At 38.4% G+C, this 13582-nt stretch overlaps 1 protein-coding gene across 1 annotated transcript in view; it reads left to right on the forward strand.

Moving 5' to 3' along the window:
* LOC136817974 (probable E3 ubiquitin-protein ligase HERC1) overlaps positions 1-13582 on the forward strand; it is a 108119-nt gene that overhangs the window by 62757 nt on the left and 31780 nt on the right. The window contains exons 26-38 of the mRNA XM_067074328.1: positions 948-1246; positions 1671-1894; positions 2188-2306; positions 2755-3006; positions 4014-4188; positions 5006-5154; positions 5551-5754; positions 6905-7101; positions 7346-7866; positions 8360-8978; positions 9605-10040; positions 10808-11011; positions 12438-12724. Coding sequence (XP_066930429.1) covers positions 948-1246; positions 1671-1894; positions 2188-2306; positions 2755-3006; positions 4014-4188; positions 5006-5154; positions 5551-5754; positions 6905-7101; positions 7346-7866; positions 8360-8978; positions 9605-10040; positions 10808-11011; positions 12438-12724 — 3686 coding nt within the window. The remainder of the gene's footprint in view (positions 1-947; positions 1247-1670; positions 1895-2187; positions 2307-2754; positions 3007-4013; positions 4189-5005; positions 5155-5550; positions 5755-6904; positions 7102-7345; positions 7867-8359; positions 8979-9604; positions 10041-10807; positions 11012-12437; positions 12725-13582) is intronic.

A 13582-nucleotide genomic window follows, 5' to 3' on the forward strand; every position in this document is an offset into this window, starting at 1 on the left:
GCAACGCATGAATAGTGAAAATGATCATTTCTGGATCTGTCACATTAAACTGTTAACTCGCATTAACCACATGAATTTTATTGGCCTGGATATGCAGACTGTAAACTATTTCACCGTCTAGTTTTTTAAAGATTATTTTTCTGGTTTACAGTCTGGTCCAACTAACATGCCTGCATGGATATTTCTCCCTGCATATGTGAGTGCACCTAATTGGTTAAAAAGCGCCCACTCACTATATATTTGCGGGTATTTTTTATATTTTTCTATGGGCGCGCATAATTTATGGAAATTTTCCACCTAGGACATTTTTATTCCAACCCCCCGCCGCTTATTAAGTTTTGAGATTTTTTCCAACCTCCTCCCCGCTTATTCCAAACCCCCCCCCCGCTATTAGGTACCCGAGAGTATTCAACCGTGAACCTGCGCCTGTAGACCCGGTTGGAATGGAGACCATTCAATAAAGTTTCAAGCGTCTAACTATTGAGAAGTACCGCGGTGACTTTGAAAATATTTTTCCTGTCTTTGATCAACATGGTTCAACATTTGCTGTTTTGCACGCTCGTTTTCAACACGTTACTTTTCGCTGGGCCTTCACGCCCAACGGGCTTCTTGTTCTTATAAAGAAACGTGTATTCTCCATTTTGTGATACAGTAGCAAATCAGGTAAAAAGATAGCTTCTTATTTTGATAACACAGTAAAACATTCAAAGCCCAATTTTGAATAGAACAACAGCGACGGAGAAGCCATGTGAACCAATAAAAACTTGATTTGGAAATTATTCAATCTTCAATTTAATATTGCTAAAATGTTTTAGCAATTTCGTAACGGGAGTTAACTAAATGTGATTTCAAACTCATGAGTGAGACATTATGGGAGTTTTATGGTCCACGTCAAATCCCCGTCTTACAGCTCTATTTGAGAAGATAAAATATTGTTTTTTTAACAGAATGATGTAAGCGGTGCACCAAAACTATGGAAAGAGATGCTCCAATCAACTTACCACAAGCTGTTGGAATCGATTCTCGAGAAATCACCAAACCTCTATTCATCAGAGGAGTCGCCACGCTGTGAAATCGCAAGATCTCAACAAACACTCTTCTTGTTCGCCCTTCTCACGCGTCGAATGAGCGCTACTGATTTGAGTATTATCACCAACTCGAACACCATTCGCTTTATCAAGAACAACCAGACTGTCAATCAAACTGCAGCCAATGCCTGTCTCAATGTTCTTGCACTCCAGATTGCGTGAGTTGGAATTTTCTATTCTACATTTAGTGCTGTATACTATCCATTTTTGATTCCTTTATATATACCCTTATATACTTCACTGTATTTGTCAAAACAGGACCCATACACTAGATAGGCTAACTGTTCACGCTCTTCCAGAGGAAGTGTGTCCAGAAGTTGACTATGCTGTTTTCTAATTTACCTTAAATTTTCGAACGTTCGGATTTCAAAACATTCGAATCACGCTACTGTTGACGACCATAATTGAAAACAAGATGGCGACCTAGTCTAAGTCTAGACATGATTTCTTTTAATTAAAAAGGGAGCCAGTCAAGAAGTAGTTAGGAATAAGTACAGTGACCACACTGAGCGCAAATAATCTGGTTTATGCTAACCATTTAGAGAAATTTAATCAAACTTTATTTTCTTATTTCAATATCAGAGAACAGAGTAAGGACGTGCCAATAGAATGTACCAAAGCATTAGTTGATGTTCTTATGGAAACTTTATCACCGAAAATCAAATATCTGAAAACTGGTACCAAGAACCACGTATTGGTGGAGAAAGTGACCAATCAGATTGCGCTGATCAAGCGCTGTGCTTTATTGAGTATTGATTTTGCGAAATGTCTTCATCAATGGATACCCGTACTGATGGATAATATTGGTAAGAGATAATCTATCATTATCTTAGAGTATCAAATTTTTCAACTACCAACTACGGCGCAGAGTTACCAGGGGTATTTGTGGTGACGGGCATGATCGTTCCAGAAATTAAGCCCTTATTTAGCGCCGACCCCTTTATCACGCCAGCCTTTATCACGCCAAAACTTTTTTCCACGTCTAGACCGGTACTAATTTAATTCCGACCCCTTACGCTGGCCGTCATTACGCCAGCGACGGAAAAATAAAGGCCGGCGTAAAACAGGCCGATAAGGTAGTATCGAATTTTTTTTCTAGGAGTTAAGATAGACGAGCTACAAAACAGACCTTATGGCTTATGTATCACTACCATCAAATTATTATTGGTAATCCTTGGAGAAGTAGATGCTGACGATTCTGACGTCGATTGTGACCAGGTAACAATTATCAACTTCAGTTGAGCTAGAATCTGACAATGTGTGTTTGTCTGTGCGTCTGTGTGTCGCAAACACTTTAGGGTAGCCTGGTGACTTATGGCTTATGGTTAGATATGGCTGAAATCTGGCACACTTGTTCCTTGCGTGAATATCTGGGGGTGTTTTTTTCATTATTTGAAAACTTTTTCGCCAAATCGAGGCTTAAACTTTGGGGTAGCCAGGAGACCTAAAAAAGGTCAGATTTAGCTGAGATTTCGCACACTCTTATTCCTTGGGTGAATTTCTGGGGGTGTTTTTCTTATTTTAGCGTTTTGCACGTTCGACTATGTTATATACAACTGTATACAACTATCAACCCTTTCACTAAAAGGCTTATTATTGGTACTATCAATAGTGATTTCTTCGTAGTCACTACTACTTCTGATTCTCAAATCATTTTCCATTCCAGGTCATCAATTTCTTATTGAGTACATTACATCGCTTCCTATGGGAGTATCCTCTCAAACAGCCTAAACCAACAACAGCCAATGAAAAGGACGAAGAGGAGATTATTTCTATCAAATTTGCTAAGAAAATGTTGAATTGTCAGATCGAAGAAGGATCACATACTATCTCTCACGTCAGAGGTGGAAAAGGATTCGCGATCATTGATAAGAATTTACAAGAAGGCTGCGAGACCTCGCAGTTCTACGAATGGAAGGTTGGTGTACAAAAAAAAGCATCAAGTATTTATCATGTTCTTTTATAGTCTTTGGGAATGTTTTAACTTCTTCTTAATTTACTCAATAATTTCATTGAATAAGGTTAAAGTTGTTTGTTGACAGCAACAATTATGATACACCAGAGTCTCCATAACTCGAACGGTCAGAGGGAGGAACCCTTAAGGCCGGTCTCCACTTGCCCGCGCTTTGATCGCACTTTTTCGAGCAAAGCTTACACGCTCTTGGTCAAAAGAAAAATGAAGCAATTCCATTGGCGCGATCTGACGTAACGGTTGAAAAAAGTTGAAATGTGTTCAACTTTTTTTTTGAGCGCGCGCTACATTTTTATGACGTAATCTTTTTTCCAAGTAAAAAGAATTGAAGCCAAAATGTGCGATCACAGCGCACGCAAGTGGAGACCGGCTTTTAAGTACGTAGTACTATTTAGTGCTATTTGGAAATTCTCACTCTAAGTTGTCGAAGAATACATATTACAACGCGGCTCCTTTTTATATGCTAGTTACTGCTCAATACATCCATCAACCTTAAAAACGTGGGGAGACTGGGTTTGAGTTTACCTTGATAGAATGACGTCAAAATATCTGAATTCATTGCATTGACATTCTCAAGGCCGGTCTCCACTTGTGCGCGCTTCGATCACACTTTTTGAGCAAAGCTTCCACGCTATTGGTCAAAAGAGAAGTGAAGCAACTCCATTGGTGCGATCTGACGTAACGGTTGAAAAAAGTTGAAATGTGTTGAAAAGTGCGTGCTACATTTCTATGACGTAATCTTTTTTCAAGCAAAAAGAATTGAAGCCAAAAAGTGCTAGTGAAGCGCGCGCAAGTAGAGACCGGTCTTCGTAGACAAAGAATTTTAATGTCATTTCCTTGTAAATTCACCCCAGGCCTCTTAAAAGTTGACTGAGCCAATAAAGGTTGATAGGAGGTGTTTTAAGCCAATTAGTCGGTCAAATCGCAATAAACATGCTTTATTTTCTGTTTAGTTCTTGATCACAAAAGACGTGAAAGGCAATGAAGGAACGTGCATCGGCATTTGTCGACAACCATTGAAAAATCATGAATATCAAACATCAGGAGATATGTATATCTATCGTGCTTTTGATGGCAAGTTATACCATAACGGTGAAAAAGCAATTCGTTTCAAGCCTTTTTCTCAAGGTAGGAGCTAAGGCTTTCTATATAAGACCAAACTATGCTAAGAACATAATAGTTCACTGGCCAAAATACCAAGAACAAGTTAAGAACATTTTAAGACTTCGCGGACTCTAAAACACCATATTTCTTGGAAAATCACACAAAAACAGGGGGGGGGGCACGCAGTTACTACAAGACATGATGTGTAGTAAGTGCTTTTTCAACACTTTTTTTCAGGACCACCACCCTTTGCAGTTACTACACCTTGGTAGTAACTGTTTTCAGAAAAGATTTCCAGGTACCACCCCTGTTTTTGAGTGATATCATCAAAAACATGCTCGAAATTACCCTAAATTGCCATTTTTGTGCTAGATTTTCTTTTAATTTACTTGGTTAACAGCTGTTGAGAACATTTTAATGATAATTAGGGAAAGCTTAATTTCAAAGTTGGGTCTGAGAAAAATTTCAAATTTTTTTTCGTCCATTTATAACAAAAATATTTTTTTTAACAAAGAATTTTTTCACAAAAAAATTCATTTTTTGTGAAAAATTTTAAAAGTTCTTTTAAAAGAATTAAAATATAAGCACTTACTACACCAAAAGTGCTAGTTTTAGTGTTTGGCACCACCCCCAAACAGCAGTTACTACACTGTGTAGTAACTGTTTTCATAACTTCTGAATACAGTACCACCACGGTAGTAAGTGTCATACTGTCTTGTAGTAACTGCGTGCCCCCCCCTGACAAAAATACTCACAAGATGGTTAATATAAGTCAGTGCTTTGACCGTACTATTCGTGTTCGGTTTGTGTTGTTTTGAAAGAAATACTCATTATTTTGTAGGTGATTACGTTTGTTGTCAATACGACAAGTCACGTGGTACATTATCATTCGGTGTGAATGGTGACGATCCACAAATTGCTTTCGAGAATCTACCAAGGGAACCTCTGTATCCATTCGTGTTGTTTTACATGGTTACACCTGGTGAAAAGGTATCATTTTTCTTCCTTGCATACTTCAACTCGTCACTGAATTCGAATTATTAGTCGAGATTGTTGTTAACTGATTTTCTGAACTGTAGATGAAACTTCTGCCATGAGTTTGCAAATTCACAGTTTGTAAATTGCCTTTTGGAAAATGATCTCTAACTGCTTCAGTTTTCTGAAACCCTCGAGTTGACATTCAAAACTTATTCGGCCAAGCCATCCTAAAAGCTTTAAATAAGGACCAAACTCAAATAAGACTTAACTGAAGTCATTGCTCGCTCACAACTTCAGATATTTTGACACCATTCGAAGCGGAAATCTACGCTTCGTGTGAGAAGATGTGTATTTGTTTATTTTGTTTTTATTTTTCAAGCTTACAATACACTATCTTTCTTTTCACAGGTCACCATTCGAGATTTCAATCGATTATCACGGGACAACCAAACTAATACTGAGGAGCCAGCTACAGCGCCTCCTGTTATTGCTATTTGTGAAGAAATCAGAGAAACGTTGGTCGCCTTATCATCTTGTTCTGTCTGGAGAACTCCTATCAACGTGGCTATTAAGAACCACTTACAAAGAGCAAAAGCTTTGTCTCAAAATGAGGTAATTTTGTCGTATATATCGTTAACCCTCGCTGACCTGAACTTGAACGGGCCTTATAAATTGTTCGGATTTCAGAGAGGATCGAGGTTTTATTAAGGGTTGTCCTCGGCGGGAAATTAAAATTGCTTTGAAATTCGGAAGGGGTCAATAATTAGAAAAAGACAATTTCCGTCAAGTAAAAATGACTGTTTTTATGTGACCAATTTCTTCCCTTTAAGATCATTCCCTTCTAATTCATAAACAAATAAACGCACACGCCAAGTGTGATGCAATCATGAAATCATTTTTGTCAAGTCTAGAAAGGAAAGAAACGTAATGAAAAAATTTCTAAGGGTCTCTTGTAAAGTTAAATAGTTCGAGGTAATAATAGAACATCTTGTATCGACCGTTAGCTCCTTAACAATTTTCTCACACACCTATGGCCAGGAAAAAAGAAAAATTCTCATAACGCCTAAGTCTGTCTCAACTGCCAATGACGTACTTTGAAAAAATTATTTTATCTCCGCAAAAAGTTATCCCATTTAAGTAATCTTTAACCTTGTATTTTGAAATTTATTACATATCAAACCCATCAATCTCCGACCAAAAAGAGCCACGAAATAGGGTTGTAAGTTAACACCAGGCTCATATGACGTCAAATGTTTGTTGATGCGTTAACATAAATTAATCATTTGGCGTCATGAGACATAGGTCGAGTCGAGCCCAACCGCTATTTGATATTTATTCTAGAGAGACCATAGTTTCTAGAGGGGTCAAGACCCCCCCCCCTTAGGTAAGAGGACCCCCCCCCCCTTAAGTGCTACCCCCTTAGGAAATTCATTTAAAATTTCATAATACCCCCTTAGAAAATCAGTATAAATGAAACGATTGTACAAGAGTCATAATTCAACGCAGATCCCCCTTATCTAAGAAGACCCCCCCTTAGGTAAGAAGACCCCCCCTTAACTGACAACCCCCCTTAGGAAAGTCATACTTTTAAAACCCCCTTGCTTTTGGTTCATCAAAACCCAAGACCCCCCCCCTAAATGTAGGGGGGGTTAGAAACTATGGAGACTATTGATATCTTATTTAACCGCATAATGAAATCTTGTTTCCCCTTTACAATTTCCAATTCCTTACACCTTGTTTTGAATAATTTCTTTCTACCTAGATGGAGAATCCCGGTATTTGCTTGGCCGAACTCACCAAGTATCTTTTGCCGCTTTTTACCATGGTCATACCTATTGATAGCGGCCTGAGGTGCGGTAGTACGTGTAAAACCTCTACTGGGAGTGAGGCCATGGTTTTGGGCGGCGCATGGAAAGGAACAAAAGTCAGCATCCAATCAAATGATACGTACTCTATTATGTAAGATACTGTCGAGTTTTTGTATGTATGTTTGTTTTTTCAGCGACGGAGTCCAGCTTCTAAGTTTTCTAGATCAATTGCCCTGCGAAAAATTCTTCTATATGATGCCTATATGGTGCAAAAATTTCCTTAGACCCTCTGGAACTTCTGGAAATGTTCGTTCACGCCACCCCCATGTATGGATATAAAATGGACTGACCCAATGGTATTTTTCTTTAATACTCCTTTACTTCGCTCATTTTAGGCAAGTTGAACCAAACGAACTGAAACCAAGATTCCCAATCCCGATTGCCGATATATGTAGCTTAGATATCTCACTCCCTAATCTTTTACAAAACTGTATGGAAACGAGTAATATGCTATCATCCTGCACAAATACTATCCAAATGGAATCAACCCAATTTCAAAACGAGGATAACAAAAAGCTATACGCTGAAGTCACACAAACATTCACTAATCTCAACAACCTGAAGTTAATCTACGAGATTATGAAAACGCCGACTTTTGGGCGAAGCCTTGTAAAACACTTGCAAGACAAATTTGAGAAGAAAGGCTCCCCGGCTATCGACGAAGGCCAACCGTCAACAAGTATAAATAGCATGGACCCGAGTGAGGAATTAATCCAAAATCTCCGTCTCGTTTTACAACAAGCTCAAAAGAAGCACTCGCCTGCTATCGATTGTAATGTTAGTGAAAATGATTTGGAACGATCGCTGAACATCTTGCATAGTGCGGTGCTATGTCAAAATCTGCACGAAAAAGAAGGTAAGACACTTTTCATGGTAAATTATTTATGACGGTACAGCGAAAATAGATGTATGGTATGGTTCTCGAGGTTGTGGGTTAGACCTCCATTTGAAAGAAAGATCTAAAAATACTACTTATTGCCTCTCTGATGATGTTTATTAAATATAAAGGAGGGTCAAGGGCAAGTGGAGAAATAACGCCCTCCACTACCTTCGGGTAGAAAGCTAATGAAAAGAGATCCTTATGGCTACTTTGCGACTACAATCGCAAACTTATTTACTTTGTTACTTCCAAAACACCTGAAACACGCCAGCATTTTAGGTTTAAATAGGTAACTTATGGTTGCAATTGCCTTTTGGTGAAATAGACGAGGGCTCATTCATGATTACGTTGATTTATCTATCAGAATATGGAAGTATTTTTGACTATCAATTAAAGGATTTCGCAATGCAAGAAGTTTAAAAGGTAACCCTTCTTGTTAATTACACTTTCTATCGTTTTTCTTTTCCAGAGGGCAAATACATCGCTAAAGAAATCGAGAAGAAACGAAAAGAAAGAGCCGCGAAATTAGCAGCAGCTTCTCAACCGCCAGGTCCTCCGCCTCCTCCACCCTCAGAACCCGCCTCACACCCACCTTCGTCGAATCAAGCCAACAATCAACCAGCAGCAAACAACAGTACTTTGACGTTAAGACAGCGTTTGAGTGATCAACTTTTTGGTGGATCTTCTGATTCGTCTGATTCCGACAGTAGCCTCTTCTCTGGACCCATAGCGCCATCGGCTCAAGACTCACAAACTGCTGCATCGGAGCCGAATCCTATAAACGCTACGCTTCCTTCATCAGCTGCTTCTTCATCAAACATCACACCAACTTCCCATTCGGAATCACCTTTCCGATTTTCGACATTTCTGGGAGAACCGGGAAATCGGGATCGAGAAGATCATAGCAACCAAGCGGCGGCTGCTTCAGCTTCACAATGGAGAAGATTGGGTGCGAATCGGGAAAATATTGCAACTGTCGGGTTGAGAAATTCACTCGGATTACGTAGACGGCACTTGTTTTCAGCAGCTCTTCAGAACCGTTCCCAGCGACTTCGAGCAGAAAGCCACAACGAACGACGGCTACTTAGGTATGAAACTTTTTGATTTTTGAACGTAGAGAGTATCAATAACACTTAATTGACAATTATTTATGTTCAACCACCGGGGTGAATACTACTTAAAGCAATTAACTCAATCGTATGATTGAAACTGATCAAAGCCAATCCAAAAGCAATGCAAATTATATACGTGAACCATAGAAAATGTAGACCATTAATACACTGTTCAACATGAGTGTTTCCGGAAAAGGCCGACCGCACCGTTAAGGGTTAAAAGGTGAGAACGCACGTAGGTTTAATCCACAGATATCATATATAAAACATTAGTTAGAGTTACTCTGTATTTCCCAAGAAACGGCAGTTGAAGCAAAATAATCCGCCATCTTTGCTGAAAGTAGACCATATCTCTTTGTACCGGAAATTTGTTTAAACCAAACGAAAACCTGCATAGCTAGAAGCGAGGAGGCAAGAGAATGGACTCGATCGATCGAATCGCCGGCACCAAACTGTGGTCTTATTACAGATGACGGATTATTTATGCTTCAGCCAGGGATTGAGTAGCTCCATTTAGTGTTTTATAGAAGATATTTGTAATTTAATCCATCGTATATGCTACCTACGGCGCTGGTATGTGCGAACATAACGTTCTGTTTCAGATTTTCATCTTCATCATCAAGTCAACAAAACAATCAACAACCACTAGCACCGGCATCCTCCACAGTTTCAAACCCATCTAATCAACCCTCTTCAGACAACTATACTCCAGCTCCATCAAGTAACCCATCGATCCACACATCAGCCGATATCGAAGCTGACCAAAACACATCAGAACAGTTAGTCAATATGGGTTTCTCTGCGTCTAATGTCCGCCGTGCAATTAATCAGAATCGCAGTTTCTCGCGCCAAAACACTTCGCACTACATCCAGCGCCTTGTAGCCTGGTTGATTGATCACCCATCTTCCGATGAGAATGAAAACCAAGGAGACGAGGGAAATGATGATAATGAAGATGCAAATCAAGTCCGAGAATTAACTTCAGACACAGATTCGGACGATTCGGACAATGATGACGTCATGGATGAACATGATCACGTGAGTTACAGTAAACGATTTTTAGGATGTTAAAACTTTGCGACATTTTTCAGGGTGCTGAAATATTGGTTTCAATACTCGACCAGTGAAAGCTTAGAAGGCAAAAATAGAATTGAATGTTTGAATCTTTTGTTTTTTTTTAGTTTTCACGTGTGGTATATTTCAGCAGTAAATTTTGACTTAAATGAGTAAAGAACGAAAGACATAAAGAGAATTTCGAGTGAACGAATCAAATAACATCAATTAATATTTTCAATGAGAAGTTTAAACGCTAAAGCAATTTAATTCTATTTGGATACGATGTTAAAATTGAGTGGCTATACTAGCCAAACACATCATTTCGATTATGGTTTTACTGCAAGTAAGATCAGAGGCTTTTGATTCTTTGAGTATGAGTTATCGAAAATATACTTTCATTTTAATCAGTTGCTCAGGGGTATTTCTTTTGCGTATCGTCGATAATTTAGGAGAAAGACAAAAAACAGCTAGTTTCGTCCAACAAAATAATTGCTGGAAAACTCATCCTGGCTGTGCAACGCCTAACCTTTATCAGTATAGCGAAAAGATTTCTTATGTTATTCCTAAATCGTTCCACCGTTTTTATTGGACATTGGACATCTATTGTAGTCAGTAGAACCTCAAATTAGCGGACACTCCAAAAAGCGGTGACCTCGGTTTAGTAGTAGTAGTAGTATTCGTAGTAGTAGACAAATATTTACATTTTTTCCAGATCCAATAAAATTTTTCCATTCAACTTTTTTTTTCAGGAAATCAATACGGAGACACAAGAAGTATCCGTCAGTTTCGATCAACCCATCAATCAAACATTAAGTCAATTATTACGATCCGTCATTACAAATCCGACAGATGCTCTTAATGAACTGGACCCGTTCCCTAATTATGATGAAATTGAAAGTAATGAGCTTTTCTCTGAAGTGTTGGAATCACATCCATTCAATCGCCTTGAAAGTGTAAGTAAGATAAAAATCTTGACCGAAGGATTTTAAAGGACACCATTTTAACTTATCTCGCCATCTTCTTACACAGCATGAAAGAAAAGAAACAAAAACTTCTCCACTGTGCGAGAATTAACTAAGGACGCGCCTTAAATCATTAAAAGCATTATCTTTAAGACAATCTACAAATATATACTCATTTTAAGCATTTTTGTGCTGACGTCGGCACTTTTACAGAAAACTTTTGAGAGATAAAGGTGAATGACTATCAGAAAATGTTATTTTGTTATATTGTTGTATTGTTATTGTTATATTGTCATGTTTCGATGTGAAGTTGTCGAGATATCATGGATATCGACTTAAAATCGGTACTCACAGGGATCCCACTCCTCCTAAAATTCCTAAAAATCCTAAAATAAGTCAAAACTTTTAAAATCCTCCTAAAACTCAACTAATTCTCCTAAATTCCTAAAATCTGAAAACTTTATCAAGCACGACGGTAGCTGTTTGTATATTTGTATAATCAGACAGGAAACTAAGACTTTTTTCTCATTAAAGTCAAAACAAACTGGGAGTAGTAAGCTACCTGACCTTGAAACAACATGTTTAAAATATATTTTTGCACTGAAATATTTGGAACAAAAGCCTATGTTTATTGAAAGAGTGCAGACTTTATTCAACAAAGAGGGCTCAAATGTTCAAGAGCAAGGTTTGGTGGTTTGCGCCCTCATCTGTGAATTTTTTACTTGAGCATAGAATGTTCCCCCCTGAACTTAGGGGTGGGGGCTAAACCATTTTTGCTTGATTGGGGACTGTATTTTAAAAAAAGATACTGGGGCTAGCTTGCTAGGGGGTTGAGTGTTAAGTAATAGAACTGGGGTCAGAGCTGATAGGTTACAAATATTTTAAATTATGCCAAAAATCTATGCTGTGGGGAAGGTTTTGACCCCTCTTAAAAAAATTTATCTTATCTTATTAAGAATTTGCATATAAAATTTCTATGATATTTTATTTTGTGAAAGTGGAGGCTAAGTTTTAAGAGTTTTTCTGGGGCCTTTTTTCCTTCGCCTCCCCCCTGAAAAATGCTGGGGGCTGGACCCCTCTGCACACTATGGCCTAGGCTTTGTTAGAACGAATAATATGATACGTAAAGTAATTTTATTTCAGTCTTCCTGTGGGTGATTTTTTTTCGGTAGAACATCTTTCTAATGGCTGACTTCAGGTCGATTTTAGAAATTTATTTCTTAAATTTTCCTAAAATGCTCCTAAAAAATTGAAAATTCTCCTAAAATTTGGCCAAAATCCTCCTAAAATTTGTGCTAAAATTAAGATAGTCAGGCGTGGGATCCCTGTACTCAGACTGAAGGTCTTTATGCTGTGTAAGTAAGTAGGTAATCTGGCCCACATTTTCCTGAATTTGACACTTACCTTCTGTTTCCAGCTTTTCAGGAGAGGTGGTGCACCAACATCCGGTCTCTCATCCTCGGTCTATTGTGATATCTGTAATGAAGATGTTCTCCAATTCAATCAACACATGCGTCAAAACCACCCTGGATGTGGTAACCATAACAGCAATCATGGTTACCGTAGCAACGGGCGTTATCTCGGTGGTTGGTTTGGTGGTGTTTGTGGCACAGGATCTCCTTATTATCTGCTGTGTCAGAAATGTCATCAGAATTATTTGAAGAAAGGAAATGAGAGAGCTCTTCCGCTACAAATCCCGGATGGGTAAGTTGAAAAGACTGAGCTCTTTATACTCTTGAGACAGTCTCTTAATCCTGGACAATCACCAGTCGATGATTTTAAAAGTTTTTAACATGTTTGTTACACATAACTTTTTGCTAACAGTGCTTGCTACCATTATTAACAATATACTATTTTTGGACCTACCTCCGGGTACCCCGGTGGAGGTCCTTTAAATTAACCCATGTTCGTTCGTTCGTTCGTTCGTTCGTTCGTTCGTTCGTTCGTTCGTTCGTTCGTTCGTTCGTTCGTTCGTTCGTTCGTTCGTCTGTTGCCAGCTTTTCTCAGGATTGGCTCATTAGTTTTTTCTGATTTTTGGAAAATGGCAATGCCCAAAATGTCACGGAGCCCGATTTTCGAAAAAAAAATTTTCCGGCCGAAAATACCGGAAATATGCCAGAAAAACTGGTTTTTTGGCATTTTCTCGAGATTTTATCATTAGTTTTTTCTGATTTTTTGCTCAAAGATGCGTATTAACAATGCCCAAAACATGGCCGAGTTTTCGGTCGAAAATGCCGGAAATCGCCGTTTTTCTGGATTTTCATTGGTTTTTTTTCCTTATTATTGGTTGTTTTTTCATTCAAAATAATATTAATAGCAATGCCCAACATCAAGCATGTTTCAATTTTCAAAAAAATTGATTTTTAAAGCCGGAACTATTCAAAAATCGCCGGAACAACCTATTTTCGCCGGAAAGACAGTATTTCTTGAATATTTTTCACACAAAAACATTTTTGATAACAAATCCAACCATTAAGCATGATTCAATTGTCAATAAAACTGATTTTTGCAACCGGAACTTTCTATTTCTATTTTCCCTTTTCCCCCATCAACAATCAATGA

This window comes from Clytia hemisphaerica, unplaced genomic scaffold, assembly GCF_902728285.1.
Source record: "Clytia hemisphaerica strain Z4C2 unplaced genomic scaffold, Clytia hemisphaerica genome assembly, whole genome shotgun sequence".
Lineage (NCBI taxonomy): Eukaryota > Metazoa > Cnidaria > Hydrozoa > Leptothecata > Clytiidae > Clytia > Clytia hemisphaerica.